The following is a 24,155-nucleotide window of genomic DNA, read 5'->3' on the forward strand; positions in this document are numbered from 1 at the left end:
TTGGTCTCCCTCTTCTCCTCGTTCCCTCCACCTCCGACACATATATCCTCTTGGTCAATCTTTCCTCACTCATTCTCTCCATGTCCCCAAACCACTTCAAAACACCCTCTTCTGCTCTCTCAACCACGCTCTTTTTATTTCCACACATCTCTCTTACCCTTACGTTACTCACTCGATCAAACCACCTCACACCACACATTGTCCTCAAACATCTCATTTCCAGCACATCCATCCTCCTGCGCACAACTCTATCCATAGCCCACGCCTCGCAACCATACAGCATTGTTGGAACCACTATTCCTTCAAACATACCCATTTTAGCTTTCCAAGATAATGCTCTCGACTTCCACACATTCTTCAAGGCCCCCAGAATTTTCGCCCCCTCCCCCACCCTATGATCCACTTCCGCTTCCATGGTTCCATCCGCTGCCAGATCCACTCCCAGATATCTAAAACACTTCACTTCCTCCAGTTTTTCTCCATTCAAACTCACCTCCCAATTGACTTGACCCTCAACCCTACTGTACCTAATAACCTTGCTCTTATTCACATTTTCTCTTAACTTTCTTCTTCCACACACTTTACCAAACTCAGTCACCAGCTTCTGCAGTTTCTCACATGAATCAGCCACCAGCGCTGTATCATCAGCGAACAACAACTGACTCACTTTCCCAAGCTCTCTCATCCCCAACAGACTTCATACTTGCCCCTCTTTCCAAAACTCTTGCATTTACCTCCCTAACAACCCCATCCATAAACAAATTAAACAACCATGGAGACATCACACACCCCTGCCGCAAACCTACATTCACTGAGAACCAATCACTTTCCTCTCTTCCTACACGTACACATGCCTTACATCCTCGATAAAAGCTTTTCACTGCTTCTAACAACTTTCCTCCCACACCATATATTCTTAATACCTTCCACAGAGCATCTCTATCAACTCTATCATATGCCTTCTCCAGATCCATAAATGCTACATACAAATCCATTTGCTTTTCTAAGTATTTCTCACATACATTCTTCAAAGAAACACCTGATCCACACATCCTCTACCACTTCTGAAACCACACTGCTCTTCCCCAATCTGATGCTCTGTACATGCCTTCACCCTCTCAATCAATACCCTCCCATATAATTTACCAGGAATACTCAACAAACTTATACTTCTGTAATTTGAGCACTCACTCTTATCCCCTTTGCCTTTGTACAATGGCACTATGCACACATTCCGCCAATCCTCAGGCACCTCACCATGAGTCATACATACAATAAATAACCTTACCAACCATTCAACAATACAGTCACCCCCTTTTTTAATAAATTCCACTGCAATACCATCCAAACCTGCTGCCTTGCCGGCTTTCATCTTCCGTAAAGCTTTCACTACCTCATCTCTGTTTACCAAATCATTTTCCCTAACCCTCTCACTTTGCACACCACCTCGACCAAAACACCCTATATCTGCCACTCTATCATCAAACACATTCAACAAACCTTCAAAATACTCACTCCATCTCCTCACATCACCACTACTTGTTATCACCTCCCCATTTGCGCCCTTCACTCAATTTCCCATTTGCTCCCTTGTCTTACGCACTTTATTTACCTCCTTCCAGAACATCTTTTTATTCTCCCTAAAATTTAATGATACTCTCTCACCCCAACTCTCATAATATATATATAATATATATATATATATATATATATATATATATATATATATATATATATATATATATATATATATATATATGCCTTACTTGTGGTTTCAGAAGTGGTAGAGGATGTGTGGATCAGGTGTTTGCTTTGAAGAATGTATGTGAGAAATACTTAGAAAAGCAAATGGATTTCTATGTAGCATTTATGGATCTGGAGAAGGCATATGATAGAGTTGATAGAGATGCTCTGTGGAAGGTATTAAGAATATATGGTGTGGGAGGAAAGTTGTTAGAAGCAGGGAAAAGTTTTTATCGAGGATGTAAGGCATGTGTACGTGTAGGAAGAGAGGAAAGTGATTGGTTCTCAGTGAATGTAGGTTTGCGGCAGGGGTGTGTGATGTCTCCATGGTTGTTTAATTTGTTTATGGATGGGGTTGTTAGGGAGGTAAATGCAAGAGTTTTGGAAAGAGGGGCAAGTATGAAGTCTGTTGGGGATGAGAGAGCTTGGGAAGTGAGTCATTTGTTGTTCGCTGATGATACAGCGCTGGTGGCTGATTCATGTGAGAAATTGCAGAAGCTGGTGACTGAGTTTGGTAAAGTGTGTGGAAGAAGAAAGTTAAGAGTAAATGTGAATAAGAGCAAGGTTATTAGGTACAGTAGGGTTGAGGGTCAAGTCAATTGGGAGGTGAGTTTGAATGGAGAGAAACTGGAGGAAGTGAAGTGTTTTAGATATCTGGGAGTGGATCTGGCAGCGGATGGAACCATGGAAGCGGAAGTGGATCATAGGGTGGGGGAGGGGGCGAAAATTCTGGGAGCCTTGAAGAATGTGTGGAAGTCGAGAACATTATCTCGGAAAGCAAAAATGGGTATGTTTGAAGGAATAGTGGTTCCAACAATGTTGTATGGTTGCGAGGCGTGGGCTATGGATAGAGTTGTGCGCAGGAGGATGGATGTGCTGGAAATGAGATGTTTGAGGACAATGTGTGGTGTGAGGTGGTTTGATCGATTGAGTAACGTAAGGGTAAGAGAGATGTGTGGAAAGTAAAAAGAGCGTGGTTGAGAGAGCAGAAGAGGGTGTTTTGAAGTGGTTTGGGCACATGGAGAGGATGAGTGAGGAAAGATTGACCAAGAGGATATATGTGTCGGAGGTGGAGGGAACAAGGAGAAGAGGGAGACCAAATTGGAGGTGGAAAGATGGAGTGAAAAAGATTTTGTGTGATCAGGGCCTGAACATGCAGGAGGGTGAAAGGAGGGCAAGGAATAGAGTGAATTGAAGCGATGTGGTATACCGGGGTTGACGTGCTGTCAGTGGATTGAATCAAGGCATGTGAAGCGTCTGGGGTAAGCCATGGAAAGCTGTGTAGGTATGTATATTTGCGTGTGTGGACGTATGTATATACATGTGTATGGGGGGGTTTGGGCCATTTCTTTCGTCTGTTTCCTTGCACTACCTCGCAAACGCGGGAGACAGCGACAAAGTATAATGAAAAAATAATAATAATATGCCTTACATGTAAGACATGTGTACGTGTAGGAAGAGAGGAAAGTGATTGGTTCTCAGTGAATGTAGGTTTGCGGCAGGGGTGTGTGATGTCTCCATGGTTGTTTAATTTGTTTATGGATGGGGTTGTTAGGGAGGTGAATGCAAGAGTTTTGGAAAGAGGGGCTAGTATGAAGTCTGTTGGGGATGAGAGAGCTTGGGAAGTGAGTCAGTTGTTGTTCGCTGATGATACAGCGCTGGTGGCTGATTCATGTGAGAAACTGCAGAAGCTGGTGACTGAGTTTGGTAAAGTGTGTGAAAGAAGAAAGTTAAGAGTAAACATGAATAAGAGCAAGGTTATTAGGTACAGTAGGGTTGAGGGTCAAGTCAATTGGGAGGTAAGTTTGAATGGAGAAAAACTGGAGGAAGTAAAGTGTTTTAGATATCTGGGAGTGGATCTGGCAGCGGATGGAACCATGGAAGCGGAAGTGGATCATAGGGTGGGGGAGGGAGCGAAAATCCTGGGAGCCTTGAAGAATGTGTGGAAGTTGAGAACATTATCTCAGAAAGCAAAAATGGGTATGTTTGAAGGAATAGTGGTTCCAACAATGTTGTATGGTTGAGAGGCGTGGGCTATGGATAGAGTTGTGCGCAGGAGGATGGATGTGCTGGAAATGAGATGTTTGAGGACAATGTGTGGTGTGAGGTGGTTTGATCGAGTAAGTAACGTAAGGGTAAGAGAGATGTGTGGAAATAAAAAGAGCGTGGTTGAGAGAGCAGAAGAGGGTGTTTTGAAATGGTTTGGGCACATGGAGAGAATGAGTGAGGAAAGATTGACCAAGAGGATATATGTGTCGGAGGTGGAGGGAACGAGGAGAAGTGGGAGACCAAATTGGAGGTGGAAAGATGGAGTGAAAAAGATTTTGTGTGATCGGGGCCTGAACATGCAGGAGGGTGAAAGGAGGGCAAGGAATAGAGTGAATTGGATCGATGTGGTATACCGGGGTTGACGTGCTGTCAGTGGATTGAATCAGGGCATGTGAAGTGTCTGGGGTAAACCATGGAAAGCTGTGTAGGTATGTATATTTGCGTGTGTGGACGTATGTATATACATGTGTATGGGGGTGGGTTGGGCCATTTCTTTCCTCTGTTTCCTTGCGCTACCTCGCAAACGCGGGAGACAGCGACAAAGCAAAAAAAAAAAAAAATATATATATATATACATATATTATCTATCATTTATATTTATTTTGCTTTGTTGCTGTCTCCCGCATTAGTGAGGTAGCGCAAGGAAACAGACCAAAGAATGGTACAACCCACCCACATACACATGTATACACATACACATCGACACACGCAAATATACATACCTATACATCTCAATGTATACATATATATACACACAGATATATACATATACACACATGTACATAATTCATACTGTCTGCCTTTATTAATTCCCATCGCCACCTCACCACACATGGATAAACAATCCTCTCCCCCCTCATGTGTGCGAGGTAGCGCTAGGAAAAGACAACAAAGGCCACATTCATTCACACTCAATCTCTAGCTGTCATGTAATAATGCACCGAAACCATGGCTCCCTTTCCACATCCAGGCCCCACAGAACTTTCCATGGTTTACCCCAGACGCTTCACATGCCCTGGTTCAATCCATTGACAGCACGTCGACCCCGGTATACCACATCGTTCCAATTCACTCTATTCCTTGTACGCCTTTCACCCTCCTGCATGTTCAGGCCACAATCACTCAAAATCTTTTTCACTCCATCTTTCCACCTCCAATTTGGTCTCCCACTTCTCGTTCCCTCCACCTCTGATACATATATCCTCTTGGTTCATCTTTCCTCACTCATTCTTTCCATGTGAGCAAACCATTTCAAAACACCCTCTTCTGCTCTCTCAACCACACTCTTTTTATTTCCACACATCTCTCTTACCCTTACATTACTTACTCAATCAAACCACCTCACACCACATACTGTCCTCAAACATCTCATTTCCAGTACATCCACCCTCCTGCGCACATACTCTATCCATAGCCCATGCCTCGCAACCATACAACATTGTTGGAACCACTATTCCTTCAAACATACCCATTTTTGCTTTCCGAGATAATGTTCTCGACTTCCAAACATTCTTCAACGCTCCCAGAATTTGACTTCAATCACCTATGCTTATATACATCATAAAACACACTTACAACCTTCTGCAACTCCTCTTCACTCTCAGCAAATAATAGTGTCATCCACAAACAGGATTGCCACTAGGCACCATATCTCACAGTAACACTCCATCACTTTACTCTGTTTCCCTTATTTTCCTTTCATCTCTCTTATCACTTCATCCATACACATATCAAAAAGCCATGGAGATATCAAGCAGCCCTGCCTTACATACTCATGGATACTGACACTTCCCCCAATCTCCTTCTACTCTTACACATGCATTTGCCCCTCTATAGAAAGTTTCCACACCATCCAAAATTGTCCCCCTACCCCATATATCCTTAACACATTCCATGAAGCATTCCACTCAACTGTCATATGCTTTCTCCTAATCCATAAAAGCTGCATACAGCTTCTTATCTTTCGTTAAATACTTTTCCTTGGTCATCTTTACCTCAAAAATCTGACCCACACATCCCTTACCTTTCCTAAATTCTCCTTGCCCTTCACTTATTCTGCATTCAGTCACTTCCATGATTCTATCAATCAACACACATAAACTTCTCATGGTATACTGAACTGACTTATTCCCCTGTATTTGCTACGTATATCCTTAGCATCTTTCCCTTTGAATAAAGGAACAATACTACTTTTCACCCAATCCTCAGGTACAACCTTCTGTTTCTTATGCTAAAATTACATATCAAATGCGTCCATTCTATCACACTTTCCCCGAGATACTTCAACATCTCAAATGTAATCCCATCTAATCTGATGCCTTTCCTACCTCCAGCCTCATTATTGCCCTTCTTAGCTCATTTTTTGATATAGGCCTTGCACTTGTATCCTCTTCCTAACATCCTCCATACCCATGCATGTAACAACTGTTGCCTCCCCTTCTCCCACTTTCATCAATTCCTTTTGATTCAACAACTCCCCTTCCTTACTTCTCAAATAAACTTTTTCACTCTTAGATCCACCTCTTCCCTTTACCACTTCCTTCCAGTTCAATTTCTTATTTTTCCAAAGCTTTTCTTCCAAAATCTTCATCTACTCTTTCTTTGCCTTTCTCTATCAGCTTCTTGACCTTCTGCTTACACATTTCATATTCTTCCCTCCTCTTTTGCTGAACTTCAACTAGTGCATTCCTTCTGAGCAATCTACCATATGCCTTCTTCTTCTCATCTTTATTATATGTTGTACTTTGTCGCTGTCTCACACGTTAGCAACATAGTGCAAGGAAACAGAGAAAAGAATGGCCCAACCCACCCACATACACATGTATATATATATATATATATATATATATATATATATATATATATATATATATAGTGATGGGTGATTTGAATGCAAAGGTGAGTAATGTGGCAGTTGAGGGAATAACTGGTATACATGGGGTGTTCAGTGTTGTAAATGGAAATGGTGAAGAGCTTGTAGATTTATGTGCTGAAAAAGGACTGATGATTGGGAACACCTGGTTTAAAAAGCGAGATATACATAAGTATACTTATGTAAGTAGGAGAGATGGCCAGAGAGCGTTATTGGATTACGTGTTAATTGACAGGCACGCGAAAGAGAGACTTTTGGATGTTAATGTGCTGAGAGGTGCAACTGGAGGGATGTCTGATCATTATCTTGTGGAGGCTAAGGTGAAGATTTGTATGGGTTTTCAGAAAAGAAGAGTGAATGTTGGGGTGAAGAGGGTGGTGAGAGTAAGTGAGCGTGGGAAGGAGACTTGTGTGAGGAAATACCAGGAGAGACTGAGTACAGAATGGAAAAAGGTGAGAACAATGGAAGTAAGGGGAGTGGGGGAGGAATGGGATGTATTTAGGGAATCAGTGATGGCTTGCGCAAAAGATGCTTGTGGCATGAGAAGAGTGGGAGGTGGGTTGATTAGAAAGGGTAGTGAGTGGTGGGATGAAGAAGTAAGAGTATTAGTGAAAGAGAAGAGAGAGGCATTTGGATAATCGTTGCAGGGAAAAAATGCAAACGACTGGGAGATGTATAAAAGAAAGAGACAGGAGGTCAAGAGAAAGGTGCAAGAGGTGAAAAAGAGGGCAAATGAGAGTTGGGGTGAGAGAGTATCTTTAAATTTTAGGGAGAATAAAGAGATGTTCTGGAAGGAGGTAAATAAAGTGCGTAAGACAAGGGAGCAAATGGGAACTTGAGTGAAGGGCGCAAATGGGGAGATGATAACAAGTAGTGGTGATGTGAGAAGGAGATGGAGTGAGTATTTTGAAGGTTTGTTGAATGTGTTTGATGATAGAGTGGCAGATATAGGGTGTTTTGGTCGAGGTGGCGTGCAAAGTGAGAGGGTTAGGGAAAATGATTTGGTAAACAGAGAAGAGGTAGTAAAAGCTTTGCTGAAAATGAAAGCCGGCAAGGCAGCAGGTTTGGATGGTATTGCAGTGGAATTTATTAAAAAAGGGGGTGACTGTATTGTTGACTGGTTGGTAAGGTTATTCAATGTATGTATGACTCATGGTGAGGTGCCTGAGGATTGGCGGAATGCGTGCATAGTGCCATTGTACAAAGGCAAAGGGGATAAGAGTGAGTGCTCAAATTACAGAGGTATAAGTTTGTTGAGTATTCCTGGTAAATTATATGGGAGGGTATTGATTGTGAGGGTGAAGGCATGTACAGAGCATCAGATTGGGGAAGAGCAGTGTGGTTTCTGAAGTGGTAGAGGATGTGTGGATCAGGTGTTTGCTTTGAAGAATGTATGTGAGAAATACTTAGAAAAGCAAATGGATTTGTATGTAGCATTTATAGATCTGGAGAAGGCATATGATAGAGTTGATAGAGATGCTCTGTGGAAGGTATTAAGAATATATGGTGTGGGAGGCAAGTCGTTAGATGCAGTGAAAAGTTTTTATCGAGGATGTAAGGCATGTGTACGTGTAGGAAGAGAGGAAAGTGATTGGTTCTCAGTGAATGTAGGTTTGCGGCAGGGGTGTGTGATGTCTCCATGGTTGTTTAATTTGTTTATGAATGGGGTTGTTAGGGAGGTGAATGCAAGAGTTTTGGAAAGAGGGGCAAGTATGAAGTCTGTTGGGGATGAGAGAGCTTGGGAAGTGAGTCAGTTGTTGTTCGCTGATGATACAGCGCTGGTGGCTGATTCATGTGAGAAACTGCAGAAGCTGGTGACTGAGTTTGGTAAAGTGTGTGGAAGAAGAAAGTTAAGAGTAAATGTGAATAAGAGCAAGGTTATTAGGTACAGTAGGGTTGAGGGTCAAGTCAATTGGGAGGTGAGTTTGAATGGAGAAAAACTGGAGGAAGTGAAGTGTTTTAGATATCTGGGAGTGGATCTGGCAGCGGATGGAACCATGGAAGCGGAAGTGGATCATAGGGTGGGGGAGGGGGCGAAAATTCTGGGAGCCTTGAAGAATGTGTGGAAGTCGAGAACATTATCTCGGAAAGCAAAAATGGGTATGTTTGAAGGAATAGTGGTTCCAACAATGTTGTATGGTTGCGAGGCGTGGGCTATGGATAGAGTTGTGCGCAGGAGGATGGATGTGCTGGAAATGAGATGTTTGAGGACAATGTGTGGTGTGAGGTGGTTTGATCGAGTAAGTAACGTAAGGGTAAGAGAGGTGTGGAAATAAAAAGAGCGTGGTTGAGAGAGCAGAAGAGGGTGTTTTGAAATGGTTTGGGCACATGGAGAGAATGAGTGAAGAAAGATTGACCAAGAGGATATATGTGTCGGAGGTGGAGGGAACGAGGAGAAGAGGGAGACCAAATTGGAGGTGGAAAGATGGAGTGAAAAAGATTTTGTGTGATCGGGGCCTGAACATGCAGGAGGGTGAAAGGAGAGCAAGGAATAGAGTGAACTGGAGCGATGTGGTATACCGGGATTGACGTGCTGTCAGTGGATTGAATCAAGGCATGTGAAGCGTCTGGGGTAAACCATGGAAAGCTGTGTAGGTATGTATATTTGCGTGTGTGGACGTATGTATATACATGTGTATGGGGGTGGGTTGGGCCATTTCTTTCATCTGTTTCCTTGCGCTACCTTGCAAATGCGGGAGACAGCGCAAAAAAAAAAAAAAAAAAAAAAAAAAAAAATATATATATATATATATATATATATATATATATATATATATATATATATATATATATATATATATATATATATATATATATTCCCTGGGGATAGGGGAGAAAGAATACTTCCCACGTATTCCCTGCGTGTCGTAGAAGGCGACTAAAAGGGAAGGGAGCAGGGGGCTGGAAATCCTCCCCTCTCGTTTTTTTTTTTTTTTTTTTTTTTTTTTTTTAATTTTCCAAAAGAAGGAACAGAGAAGAGTTCCAGGTGAGGATATTCCCTCAAAGGCCCAGTCCTCTGTTCTTAACGCTACCTCGCTATCGCGGGAAATAGCGAATAGTATGAAAAAAAATAAAAAAAATATATATATATATATCCCTGGGGATAGGGGACAAAGAATACTTCCCACGTATTCCCTGCGTGTCGTAAAAGGCGACTAAAAGGGGAGGGAGCGGGGGGCTGGAAATCCTCCCCTCTCTTTTTTTTTTTTTTTTTTTTTTTTTTTTTTTTTAATTTTCCAAAAGAAGGAACAGAGAATTGGGCCAGGTGAGGGTATTCCCTCAAAGGCCCAGTCCTCTGTTCTTAACGCTACCTCGCTAATGCGGGAAATGGCGAACAGTTTGAAAGAAGAAAAGAAATATATATATATATATATATATATATATATTTCTTTCTTTCAAACTATTCGCTATCTCCCGCATTAGCGAGGTAGCATTAAGAAAAGAGGACTGGGCCTTTGAGGGAATATCCTCACCTGGACCTCTTCTCTGTTCCTTCTTTTGGAAAATTAAAAAAAAAAAAAAAAAAAAAAAAAAAAAAAAAAAAAACGAGAGGGGAGGATTTCCAGCCCCCTGCTCCCTTCCCTTTTAGTCGCCTTCTACGACACGCAGGGAATACGTGGGAAGTATTCTTTCTCCCCTATCCCCAGGGACAATATATATATATATATATATATATTCTTTCTTTTCTTTCAAACTATTCGCCATTTCCCGCATTAGCGAGGTAGCGTTAAGAACAGAGGCCTGGGCCTTTGAGGGAATACCCTCACCTGGCCCAATTCTCTGTTCCCTCTTTTGGAAAATTAAAAAAAATGAGAGGGGAGGATTTCCAGCCCCCCGCTCCCTCCCCTTTTAGTCGCCTTCTACGACACGCAGGGAATACGTGGGAAGTATTCTTTCTCCCCTATCCCCAGGGAATAAATATATATATATATATATATATATATATATATATATATATATATATATATATATATATATATATATATATATATATATATATATATATATTTTTATCAATTTACTTAGTCGCTGTCTCCCGCATTAGCAAGGTAGCGCAAGGAAACAGACAAAACAATGGCACAACCCACCCACATACACAAGTATATACATACACGTCCACACACGCGAATATACATACCTATACACCTCAATGTACATATATATATATACACACACAGACATATACATATATACACATGTACATAATTCATACTGTTTGCCTTTATTCATTCCCATCGCCACCCTGCCACACATGAAATGGCAACCCCCTCCCCCTGCATGTGCGCAAAGAGCGCTACGAAAAGACAACAAAGGCCACATTCGTTCACACTCAGTCTCTAGCTGTCATATATATTGCACAGAAACCACCGCTCCCTTTCCACATCCGGGCCCCACAGAACTTTCCATGGTTTACCCCAGATGCATCACATGCCCTGGTTCAATCCACTGACAGCATGCCTTTCACCCTCCTGCATGTTAAGGCCACGATCGCTCAAAATCTTTTCCTCTCCATCCTTCCATATCCAATCTGGTCTCCAACTTCTCCTCGTTCCCTCAACCTCTGACACATATATCCTCTTTGTCACTCTTTCCTCACTCATTCTCTCCATGTGACCAAACCATTTCATAACACCGTCTTCTGCTCTCTCAACCACACTCTTTTTATTACCACACATCTCTCTTACCCTTTCATTACTTACTCGATCAAACCACCTCACACCACATACTGTCCTCAAACATCTCATTTCCAACACATCAACCCTCATCTGCACAACTCTATCTATAGCCCACGCCTCACAACCATATAACATTGTTGGAACCACTATTCCTTCAAACATACCCATTTTTGCTTTCCAAGATAATATTCTTGCCTTCCACACATTTGTCAACGCTCCCAGAACTTTCGCCCCCTCACTTCCACTTCCATGGTTCCATCTGCTGCCAAATTCGCTCCTAGATATCTAAAACACTTCACTTCCTCCAGTTTTTCTCCATTCAAACTTACCTCCCAATTGACTTGTCCCTCAACCCTAGTGTAACTAATAACCTTGCTCTTATTCACATTTACTCTCAGCTTCCTTCTTTCACACACTTTACCAAACTCAGTCACCAGCTTCTGCAGTTTCTCACCCGAAAATCAGCCACCAGCACTGTATCATCAGCAAACAACAACTGATTCACTTCCCAAGCTCTCTCATTCACAACAGACTGCATACTTGCCCCTCTCTCCAAAACTCTAGCATTCACCTCCCTAACAACTCCCTCCATAAACAAATTAAACAACCATGGAGACATCACGCACCCCTGCTGCAAACCGACATTCACTAAGAACCAATCACTTTCCTCTCTTCCTACTCATACACATGCCTTACATCCTCGATAAAACCTTTTCACTGCTTCTAGCAGCTTGCCTCCCACACCATATATTCTTAAAACCTTCCACATAGCATCTCTATCAACTCTATCATATGCCTTCTTCAGATCCATAAATGCTACATACAAATGTATTTGTTTTTCTAAATATTTCTCACATACATTCTTCAAAGCAAACACCTGATCCACACATCCTCTACCACTTCTGAAACCACACTGCTCTTCCCAAATCCAATGCTCTGTACATGCTTTCACCCTCTCCTTCTATAATCCTCCTTGCATTCTTTCTGATTCATTCATTTGTCTGCCAACACTTTCACCTTTCACTCCTCCTTGCACTATAGCTCCACTTCTCTCTGATCCTCATCCCTACAAGAACTACAAAATGGTCCAAGTCCCCCAAAAATCCTTTCAAAACTAGCAACTAGCACATCCTTTCTCAATCTTTCATTCACTGCCACACAGTAAATCAAAGCCTTTTGCTCTTCCATCATAAGGGCCGACAGTATGAATTATGTGCATGTGTATTCATGTATATTTCTGTGTGTGTATATATATGTGTACATTGAGATGTATAGGTATGTATATTTGCGTGTGTGGACGTGAATGTATATACATGTGTATGTGGGTGGGTTGGGTCATTCTTTTGTCTGTTTCCTTGCGCTACCTCGCTGACGCAGGAGACAGCGACGAAGCAAAATAATAAATAAAATAAACTATTAGTTTCAAATTCTCAGGGGGAAGGGAGCAGAGAGCATATCATATCTTTATAGGGAATGAATGCTTTTCTTAATGGCCCAACTGGGTTCTGTTTACAAGAGGGAGGTCAAAAGTGACTGCTGTAGCTACCAGAAGTTTTCCCAGTGTAAAACTAATTTTTGGATTATCAAGCATTTAATTGGAACTATTTATTTATTCATTTTCCTTTGTCGCTGTCTCCCGCATTAGCGAAGTAGCGCAAGGAAACAGACGAAAGAATGGCCAAACCCTCCCAAATACACATGTATATACATACACGTCAACACATGCAAATATACATACCTATACATCTCAATGTATACACATACATACACACACAGACATATACATATATACATATGTACATAATTCATACTGTCGGCCCTTATTCATTCCCAGTGCCACCTCGCTACACATAAAATAACAACCCCCTCCCCCCTCATGTGTGCGAGGTAGCACTCGGAAAAGACAACAAAGGCCCCATTCGTTCACACTCAGTCTCTAGCTGTCATGTAATAATGCATCGAAACCATAGCTCCCTTTCCACATCCAGGCCCCACAAAACTTTCCATGGTTTACCCCAGACACTTCACATGCCCTTGTTCAATCCACTGACAGCACGTCGACCTCGGTATACCACATCGTTTCAATTCGCTCTATCTATATTCCTTGCAAGCCTTTCACCCTCCTGCATGTTCAGGCCACGATCACTCAAAATCTTTTTCACTCCATCTTTCCACCTCCAATTTGGTCTCCCACTTCTCCTTGTTCCCTCCACCTCTGACACATATATCCTCTTGGTCAATCTTTCCTCACTCATTCTCTCCATGTGACCAAACCATTTCAATACACCCTCTTCTGCTCTCTCAACCACACTCTTTTTATTACCACACATCTCTCTTACCCTTACATTACTTACTCGATCAAACCACCTCACACCACACATCGTCCTCAAACATCTCCTTTCCAGCACATCCACCCTTCTGTGCAAAGCTCTATCCATAGCCCACGCCTCGCAACCATACAACATTGTTGGAACCACTATTCCTTCAAACATACCCATTTTTGCTTTCCAGGATAATGTTCTCAACTTCCACACATTCTTCAACGCTCCCAGAATTTTTGCCCCCTCCCCCACCCTATGATTCACTTCCGCTTCCATGGTTCCATCCACTGCTAAATCCACTCCCAGATATCTAAAAACTTCACTTCCTGCAGTTTTTCTCCATTCAAACTTACCTCCCAATTGACTTGACCCTCAACCCTACTGTACCTAATAACCTTGCTCTTATTCACATTTACTCTCAACTTTCTTCTTTCACACACTTTACCAAACTCAGTCACCAGCTTCTGCAGTTTCTCACATGAATCAGCCACCAGCGCTGTATCATCAGCGAACAACAGCTGACTCACTTCCCAAGCTCTCTCATCCACAACAGACTGCATACTTGCCCCTCTTTCCAAAACTCTTGCATTCACCTCCCTAACAACCCCATCCATAAACAAATTAAACAACCATGGAGACATCACACACCCTTGCCGCAAACCTACATTCACTGCGAACCAATCACTTTCCACTCTTCCTTCACATACACATTCTTTACATCCTCGATAAAAACTTTTCACTGCTTCTAACAACTTGCCTCCCACACCATATATTCTTAATACCTTCCACAGAGCATCTCTATCAACTCTATCATATGCCTTCTCCAGATCCATAAATGCTACATACAAATCCATTTGCTTTTCTAAGTATTTCTCACAAACATTCTTCAAAGCAAACTACTGATTCACACATCCTCTATCACTTCAGAAACCACACTGCTCTTCCCCAATCTGATGCTCTGTACATGCCTTCACCCTCTCAATCAATACCCTCCCATATAATTTACCAGGAATACTCAAAAAACTTATACCTCTGTAATTTGAGCACTTACCTTTGTCCCCTTTGCCTTTGCACAATGGCACTATGCAAGCATTCCGCCAATCCTCAGGCACCTCACCATGAATCATATCTTATTCTGCCCCGTCGCTGTCTCCCGCGTTTGCGAGGTAGCGCAAGGAAACAGACGAAAGAAATGGCCCAACCCACCCCCATACACATGTATATACATACACGTCCACACACACAAATACACATACGTATACATCTCAATGTACACATATATATACACACACAGACACATACATATATACCCATGCATACAATTCACAGTGTCTGCCCTCATTCATTCCCATCGCCACCTCACCACACATGGAATACCATCCCCCTCCCCCCTCATGTGTGCGAGGTAGCGCTAGGAAAAGACAACAAAGGCCCCATTCGTTCACACTCTCTAGCTGTCATGCAATAATGCCCGAAACCACAGCTCCCTTTCCACATCCAGGCCCCACACAACTTTCCATGGTTTACCCCAGACGCTTCACATGCCCTGATTCAATCCACTGACAGCACATCAACCCCGGTATACCACATTCATACATACATTAAATAACCTTACCAACCAGTCAATAATACAGTCACCCACTTTTTTAATAAATTCCAATGTGATACCATCCAAACCTGCTGCCTTGCCGGCTTTCATCTTCCGCAAAGCTTTTACTACCTCTTCTCTGTTTACCAAGTCATTTTCCCTAACCCTCTCACTTTGCACACCACCTCGACCAAAACACCCTATATCTGCCACTCTATCATCATACACATTTAACAAACCTTCAAAATACTCACTACATCTCCTTCTCACATCACCACTACTTGTTATCACCTCCCCATTAGCCCCCTTCACTGAAGTTCCCATTTGAACCATTGTCTTGCACACATTATTTACTTCCTTCCAAAACATCCTTTTATTCTCCCTAAAATATAATGACACTCTCTCACCCTAACTCTCATTTGCCCTGTTTTTCACCTCTTACACCTTTCTCTTGACCTCCTGCCTCTTTCTTTTACACATCTCCCACTCATTTGCATTATTTCCCTGCAAAAATCATCCAAATGCCTCTCTTCTCATTCATTAATAATTTTACTTCTTCATCCCACCACTCACTACCCTTTCTAATCTGCTCACCTCCCACGCTTCTCATGCCACAAGCATCTTTTGCGCAAGCCATCACTGCTTCCCTAAATACATCCCATTCCTCCACCACTCCCCTTACCTCCTTTGTTCTTACCTTTTTTCCATTCTGTACTCAGTCTCTCCTGGTACTTCCTCACACAAGCCTCCTTCCCAAGCTCACTTACTCTCACCACTCTCTTCACCCTAACATTCTCTCTTCTTTTCGGAAAACCCATACAAATCTTCACCTTCGCCTCCACAAGATAATCATCAGACATCCCTCCAGTTGCACCTCTCAGCACATTAACATCCAAAAGTCTCTCTTTCGCGTGCCTATCAATTAACACATAATCCAATAATGCTCTCTGGCCATCTCTCCTACTTACATATGTATACTTATGTATATCTCTCTTTTTAAACCAGGTATTCCCAATCACCAGTCCTTTTTCAGCACATAAATCTACAAGGTCTTCACCATTTCCATTTACAACACTGAACACCCCATGTATACCAATTATTCCCTCAACTGCCATATTACTCACCTTTGCATTCAAAGCACCCATCACTATAGCCCGGTCTCGTGCATCAAAACCACTAACACTCATTCACCTGCTTCCAAAACACTTGCCTCTAATGATCTTTCTTCTCATGTCTAGGTGCATATGCACCAATAATCACCAATCTCTCTCCATCAACTTTCAGTTTTACCCATATCAATTTAGAGTTTACTTTCTTACACTCTATCACATACTCCCACCACTCCTGTTTCAGGAGTAGTGCTACTCCTTCCCTTGCTCTTGTCCTCTCTCTAACCCCTGACTTTACTCCCAAGACATTCCCAAACCGCTCTTCCCCTTTACCCTCGAGCTTCGTTTCACTCAGAGCCAAAACATCCAGGTTCCTTTCCTCAAACATACTACCTGTGTCTCCTTTTTTCTCATCTTGGTTACATCCACACACATTTAGACACCCCAAACTGAGCCTTCGAGGATGATAAGCACTTCCCGCGTGACTCCTTCTGTTTCCTCATTTAGAAAGTTAACATACAAGGAGGGGAGGGTCTCTAGCCCCCCCTCTCCCGTCCCCTTTAGTCGCCTTATACGACACGTGAGAAATGTGTGGGAAGTATTCTTTCTCCCCTATCCCCAAGGATAATTGGAACTACCATGAGAAATATGATGCGCTAGATGTAACAGCCTCCCCCTTTAATTCCAACCCTAAGGGTGTAATAATGAGGTTACCATGAGAAGGCAGGCAAGACCTGGATACTCTAAAGAACTAGATTATCCCCTTTAGACACTGAAATTCAAAACTTTTCCCAGTTCTGAGTCTACCACAGCAGCAGCATTTCCTAACCTACCATTGCACAGTCTAAAATACTTCACTTTTTCCAAACTTTCTGTATTCAATCTCATACCCCAACTAACCTGTAATACCCAGCTAAACAAATAACATCACATTTTTTCACATTTACTCTTAATTTCTTCATGTTTTACACTCTTCCAAACTCAGTCAACCACTTCTGCAGTTTCTCACTCAAATCTGCCAGCAGTGGTCTGTCATGAACTAACAAATGACTCACTTACCAGGCCTCCTATACACCCTACAGACTACATATCCTCCACCCCTCTCTTTGAGATTCTTGCTTTCATCTCCCTCACCATGCCAGACACAAATAAAGCAAAAAGCCATGGTGATATCACACATCCCTGCCTTAGACCAACTTAAACTTGCAACCACTCACCCTCCTCTCTTCCTACTCATACTTACAACTTCTGCTGTTTTCAGCAACTTTCCTCCCAAACCATATATTCATAAAAACTTCCACAAGGTGAATTCATCAACCTCTATATGCTTTCTCTTATATTATTATCATACTTTGTTGCTGTCTCATGCGTTAGCGAGGTAGCGCAAGGAAACAGACGAAAGAATGGCCCAACTCACCCACATACACATTTACACACATATATGCCCACACATGTAAATATACATACCCATACATTGAAATGTATACATACATACATATACACACAGAGACAAATACATATATACACATGTACATACTCATACTTGCTGCCCTCAGCCATTCTCGTCACCATCCTGCCACACATGAAATAGCAACCCCTTCCTCCCAGCACGCATGCAAGGTAGTGCTAGGAAAAGATAATAAAGGCCACATTCGTTCACACTCAGTCTCTAGTTGTCATACGTAATGCACCTGAAACCACAGCTCCCTTTCCACATCCAGGCCCCACAAAACTTTCCACGGTTTACCCTAGACACTTCACATGCCCTGGTTCAATCCAATGACAGCACGTCGACCCCAGTATAAAACATTGTGACAATTCACTCTATTCCTTGCATGCCTTTCACCCTCCTGCATGTTCAGGCCCAGATTGCTCAAAATCTTTTTCACTCCATCTTTCCACCTCCAATTTGGTCTCCCACTTCTCATTCCCTCCACCTCTGACACATATATCCTCTTTGTCAATCTATCCTCACTCATTCTCTCCATGTGACCAAACCATTTCAATACACCCTCTTTTGCTCTCTCAACCATACTCTTTTTATTACCACACATGGGGAGGTGATAACAAGTAGTGGTGATGTGAGAAGGAGATGGAGTGAGTATTTTGAAGGTTTGTTGAATGTGTTTGATGATAGAGTGGCAGATATAGGGTGTTTTGGTCGAGGTGGTGTGCAAAGTGAGAGGGTTAGGGAAAATGATTTGGTAAACAGAGAAGAGGTAGTGAAAGCTTTGCGGAAGATGAAAGCCGGCAAGGCAGCAGGTTTGGATGGTATTGCAGTGGAATTTATTAAAAAAGGGGGTGACTGTATTGTTGACTGGTTGGTAAGGTTATTTAATGTATGTATGACTCATGGTGAGGTGCCTGAGGATTGGCGGAATGCGTGCATAGTGCCATTGTACAAAGGCAAAGGGGATAAGAGTGAGTGCTCAAATTACAGAGGTATAAGTTTGTTGAGTATTCCTGGTAAATTATATGGGAGGGTATTGATTGAGAGGGTGAAGGCATGTACAGAGCATCAGATTGGGGAAGAGCAGTGTGGTTTCAGAAGTGGTAGAGGATGTGTGGATCAGGTGTTTGCTTTGAAGAATGTATGTGAGAAATACTTAGAAAAGCAAATGGATTTGTATGTAGCATTTATGGATCTGGAGAAGGCATATGATAGAGTTGATAGAGATGCTCTGTGAAAGGTATTAAGAATATATGGTGTGGGAGGAAAGTTGTTAGAAGCAGTGAAAAGTTTTTATCGAGGATGTAAGGCATGTGTACGTGTAGGAAGAGAGGAAAGTGATTGGTTCTCAGTGAATGTAGGTTTGCGGCAGGGGTGTGTGATGTCTCCATGGTTGTTTAATTTGTTTATGGATGGGGTTGTTAGGGAGGTAAATGCAAGAGTTTTGGAAAGAGGGGCAAGTATGAAGTCTGTTGGGGATGAGAGAGCTTGGGAAGTGAGTCAGTTGTTGTTCGCTGATGATACAGCGCTGGTGGCTGATTCATGTGAGAAACTGCAGAAGCTGGTGACTGAGTTTGGTAAAGTGTGTGGTAGAAGAAAGTTAAGAGTAAATGTGAATAAGAGCAAGGTTATTAGGTACAGTAGGGTTGAGGGTCAAGTCAATTGGGAGGTGAGTTTGAATGGAGAAAAACTGGAGGAAGTGAAGTGTTTTAGATATCTGGGAGTGGATCTGGCAGCGGATGGAACCATGGAAGCGGAAGTGGATCATAGGGTGGGGGAGGGGGCGAAAATTCTGGGGGCCTTGAAGAATGTGTGGAAGTCGAGAACATTATCTCGGAAAGCAAAAATTGGTATGTTTGAAGGAATAGTGGTTCCAACAATGTTGTATGGTTGCGAGGCGTGGGCTATGGATAGAGTTGTGCGCAGGAGGATGGATGTGCTGGAAATGAGATGTTTGAGGACAATGTGTGGTGTGAGGTGGTTTGATCGAGTGAGTAACGTAAGGGTAAGAGAGATGTGTGGAAATAAAAAGAGCGTGGTTGAGAGAGCAGAAGAGGGTGTTTTGAAGTGGTTTGGGCACATGGAGAGAATGAGTGAGGAAAGATTGACCAAGAGGATATATGTGTCGGAGGTGGAGGGAACGAGGAGAAGAGGGAGACCAAATTGGAGGTGGAAAGATGGAGTGAAAAAGATTTTGTGTGATCGGGGCCTGAACATGCAGGAGGGTGAAAGGAGGGCAAGGAATAGAGTGAACTGAAGCGATGTGGTATACCGGGGTTGACGTGCTGTCAGTGGATTGAATCAAGGCATGTGAAGCGTCTGGGGTAAACCATGGAAAGCTGTGTAGGTATGTATATTTGCGTGTGTGGACGTATGTATATACATGTGTATGGGGGGGGTAGGGCCATTTCTTTCGTCTGTTTCCTTGCGCTACCTCGCAAACGCGGGAGACAGCGACAAAGTATAATAAAAAAAAAAATATCTCTCTTACCCTTTCATTACTTACTCGATCCAACCATCTCACACCACATATTGTCCTTAAACATCTCATTTCAAACACATCCATCCTCCTCCGCACAACTCTATCTATAGCCCAAGCCTCGCAACCATATAACATCATTGGAACCACCATTCCTTCAAACATACCCATTAATTCGTTTCCAAGATAATATTCTCGCCTCCACTCATTCTTCAACACTCCCACAACCTTCACCCCCTGCCCCACCCTGTGACTCACTTCCACTTCCATGGTTCCATCCACTGTTAAATCCACTCCCAGATATCTAAAACAATTCACTTTCTCCAGTTTTTCTCCATCTAAACTTACCCCCCAATTGACTTGTCCCTCAATCCTACTGCACCAAATAACCTTGCTCTTATTCACATTTACTCTAAGCTTTCTTCTTTCACACACTTTACTAAACTCGATCACCAGCTTCTGCAGTTTCTCACATGAATCAGCCACCAACGCTGTATCATCAGCGAACAACAATTGACTCACTTCCCAAGCCCTCTCATCTACAACAGACTGCATACTTGCCCCTCTCTCCAAAACTCTTGCATTTACCTCCCTAACAACCCCATCCATAAACAAATTAAACAACCAAGGAGACATCACACACCCTGCTGCAAACCAACATTCATTGGGAACCAATCACTTTCCTCTCTTCCTACTCATGCACATGCCTTACATTCTCGATAAAAACTTTTCACTGCTTCTAACAACTTACCTCCCACACCATATACTCTTAATACCTTCCACAGAGCATCTCTATCAACTCTTATCATATGCCTTCTCCAGATCAATAAATGCTACATACAAATCCATTTGTTTTTATAAGTATTTCACACATTCTTCAAAGCAAACACCTGATCCACACATCCTCTACCACTTCTGAAACCAAATTGCTCTTCCCCAATCTGATGCTCTGGACATACCTTTACCCACTCAATCAATACCCTTCCATATAACTTCCCAGGAATACTCAACAAACTTATACCTCTGTAATTTGAACATTCACCTTTATCCCCTTTACCTTTGTACAATGGCATTATGCATGCATTCTGCCAATCCTCAGGTACTTCACCATAAGCCATACATAAACTGAATATCCTCACCAACCAGTCAACAACACAGTCACCCCCTTTTTCAATAAATTCCACTGCAATACCATCAAAAGCCGCAGCCTTGCCAGCTTTCATCTTCCACAAAGCTTTCACTACCTCTTCTCTGTTTACCAAACCATTCTCCCTGACCGTCTCACTTTGCACACCACCTCAACCAAAACGTCCTATATCTGCCACTCTATCATCTAACACATTCAACAAACCTTCAAAATACTCACTCCATCTCCTTCTCACATCACCACTACTCGTTATTATCTCCTAATTGGCCCTCTTCACCTGATGCTCTCATTTGTTCTCTTGTCTTACGCACTTTATTTACCTCCTTCCAAAACATCTTTTTATTCTCCCTAAAATTTAATGATACTCTCTCACCCCAACTTTCCTTTGCCCTCTTTTTCATCTCTTGCACCTTTCTCTTGACCTCCTGCCTCTTTCTTTTATACATCTCCCAGTCATTTGCAAAAATCGTCCAAATGCCTCTCTCTTCTCTTTCACTAATAATCTTACTTATTCATCCCACCACTCACTACCTCCCAAGTTTCTCATGCCACAAGCATATTTTGCACAAGCCATCACTGCTTCCCTAAATACATCCCATTCCTCCCCCACTCCCTTTACATCCTTTGCTCTCACCTTTTTCCATTCTGCACTCAGTCTCTACTGGTACTTCCTCACACAAGTCTCCTTCCCAAGCTCATTTACTCTCACCACTTTCTTCACCCCAACATTCTCTCCTCTTTTCTGAAAACCTATACAAATCTTTACCTTCACTTCCACAAGATAATGATCAGACATCCTTCCAGTTGCACCTCTCAGCACATTAACATCCAAAAGTCTCTTTCACGCGCCTATCAATTAACACATAATCCAATAACACTCTCTGGCCATCTCTCCTACTTACATACGTATACTTATGTAGATCTCTTTTTAAACCAGATATTTCCAATCACCAGTCCTTTTTCAGCACATAAATCTACAAGCTCTTCACCATTTCCATTTACAACACTGAACACCCCATGTACATCAATTATTCCCTCAACTGCCACATTACTCACCTTTGCATTCAAATCACCCATCACTATAACCCATTCTCGTGCATCAAAACTGCCAACACACTCACTCATCTGCTCCCAAAACACTTGCCTCTCATGATCTTTCTTCTCATTCCCAGGGTGCATAGGCACCAATAATCACCCATCTCTCTTCATCCACTTTCAGTTTTACCCATACCAATCTAGAGTTTAGTTTCTTACACTTTATCACAAACTTCCACAACTCCTGTTTCAGGAGTAGTGCTACTCCTTCCTTTGCTCTTGTCCTCTCACCAACTCCTGACTACTCCCAAAACATTCCGAAACCACTCTTCCCCTTTACCCTTGAGCTTCGATTCACTTAGAGCCAAAACATCCAGGTTCCTTTCCTCAAACATAATACCTCTCCTTTTTTTCATCTTGGTTACATACACACACATTTAGACACCCCAATCTGAACCTTCGAGGAGGATGAGCACTCCACGCATGACTCCTTCTTCTGTTTCCCCTTTTAGAAAGTTAAAATACAAGGAGCGGAGGGTTTCTAGCCCCCACTCCCATCCTCTTTAGTTGCCTTCTACGACACGCAGAGAATGCGTGGGAAGTATTCTTTCTCCCCTATCCCCAAGGATGCTTTCTCTACAGCCATAAATACTATACAGAAATCCATCTGTTTCTCTTTTGCATTTCTCACACATTCTTTAAAGTAAACACTTGATTTACATATCCTCTATCACTTCTGAAACTACATTATTCTTCCCCAGTCTGATGTTTTGTACATGCCTTCACCCTTCTCAATCACCACTTTCTAATACAACTTACCAGGTACACTCGACAAACTTAAACATCTTTAGGTTGAACACTCATCTTATCCCACTTGCCTTTATACAATGGCACTATTCAAGCATTCTGCCAATTCTAAGGCACCTTCCCATGACCCATACATACAATGAAAATCCTAATAAACATACCAACAATACAGTCACCCCCTTTCTTAAGAAATTCAACTTGTCTTTGCTGGCCATTTTGTCACTGATCTGCCTTTTTTACTTTTTAGGCAAGACATTAATCATGGTGCTGGGTAACATCACATGAACAGATTTGTTCTTTGATGAGAGATTAATTAGCTTTACAGACCATTTTCATTCTTTACACTATCCCATTAGCATAAATATATATCACTTCAATGTATTCAAGGACAAGAATTTTTGTAATTCTTATGAACTATCTAAAAATATCACTCTTTTGAAATACTTATTCATATTCATCAACTGAACCTTCTCATTTTCTAATCAAATCCTGTACCTTAAAACATATCATGACAAGAATTGAAAAAAGCTATAAATCTTAAATTCATATCAGACACAATACTTCCCTCTTATCAATAACAATTCTCAGAGAGATTCCCCAACACTAGCTTCTGGGGAGCAAATTTACCGTCTCAATATTCATCATGGTTGCTGTACTGTTAAGTTCTTGCAGAGACTTAAGGTAGTATTTCATGTCAGGCCGTGTGTGATTCCAATGTGACCCCAGTATGCGCACCCAAACACCTCTTTCCATGGCTGCTTTACGAAGGCTGTCATCAATAAGAGGCCAGAATCTGAAATTTCACATGATTTTGAGAACAATCACATTAAAATCTCTTAGCATTATGTAAGTGAAAGAATGCTGTACATTCTGAGAACA

The 24,155-nt window shown here is 42.1% G+C and overlaps 1 protein-coding gene across 1 annotated transcript in view; it reads right to left on the minus strand.

Annotated features, from left to right (window-relative positions):
- LOC139758197 (5'-3' exonuclease PLD3-like) overlaps positions 1–24,155 on the minus strand; it is a 207,917-nt gene that overhangs the window by 72,925 nt on the left and 110,837 nt on the right. Inside the window, exon 6 of the mRNA XM_071679437.1 lies at positions 23,904–24,069. Coding sequence (XP_071535538.1) covers positions 23,904–24,069 — 166 coding nt within the window. The remainder of the gene's footprint in view (positions 1–23,903; positions 24,070–24,155) is intronic.

This window comes from Panulirus ornatus, chromosome 29 (assembly GCF_036320965.1).
Source record: "Panulirus ornatus isolate Po-2019 chromosome 29, ASM3632096v1, whole genome shotgun sequence".
Lineage (NCBI taxonomy): Eukaryota > Metazoa > Arthropoda > Malacostraca > Decapoda > Palinuridae > Panulirus > Panulirus ornatus.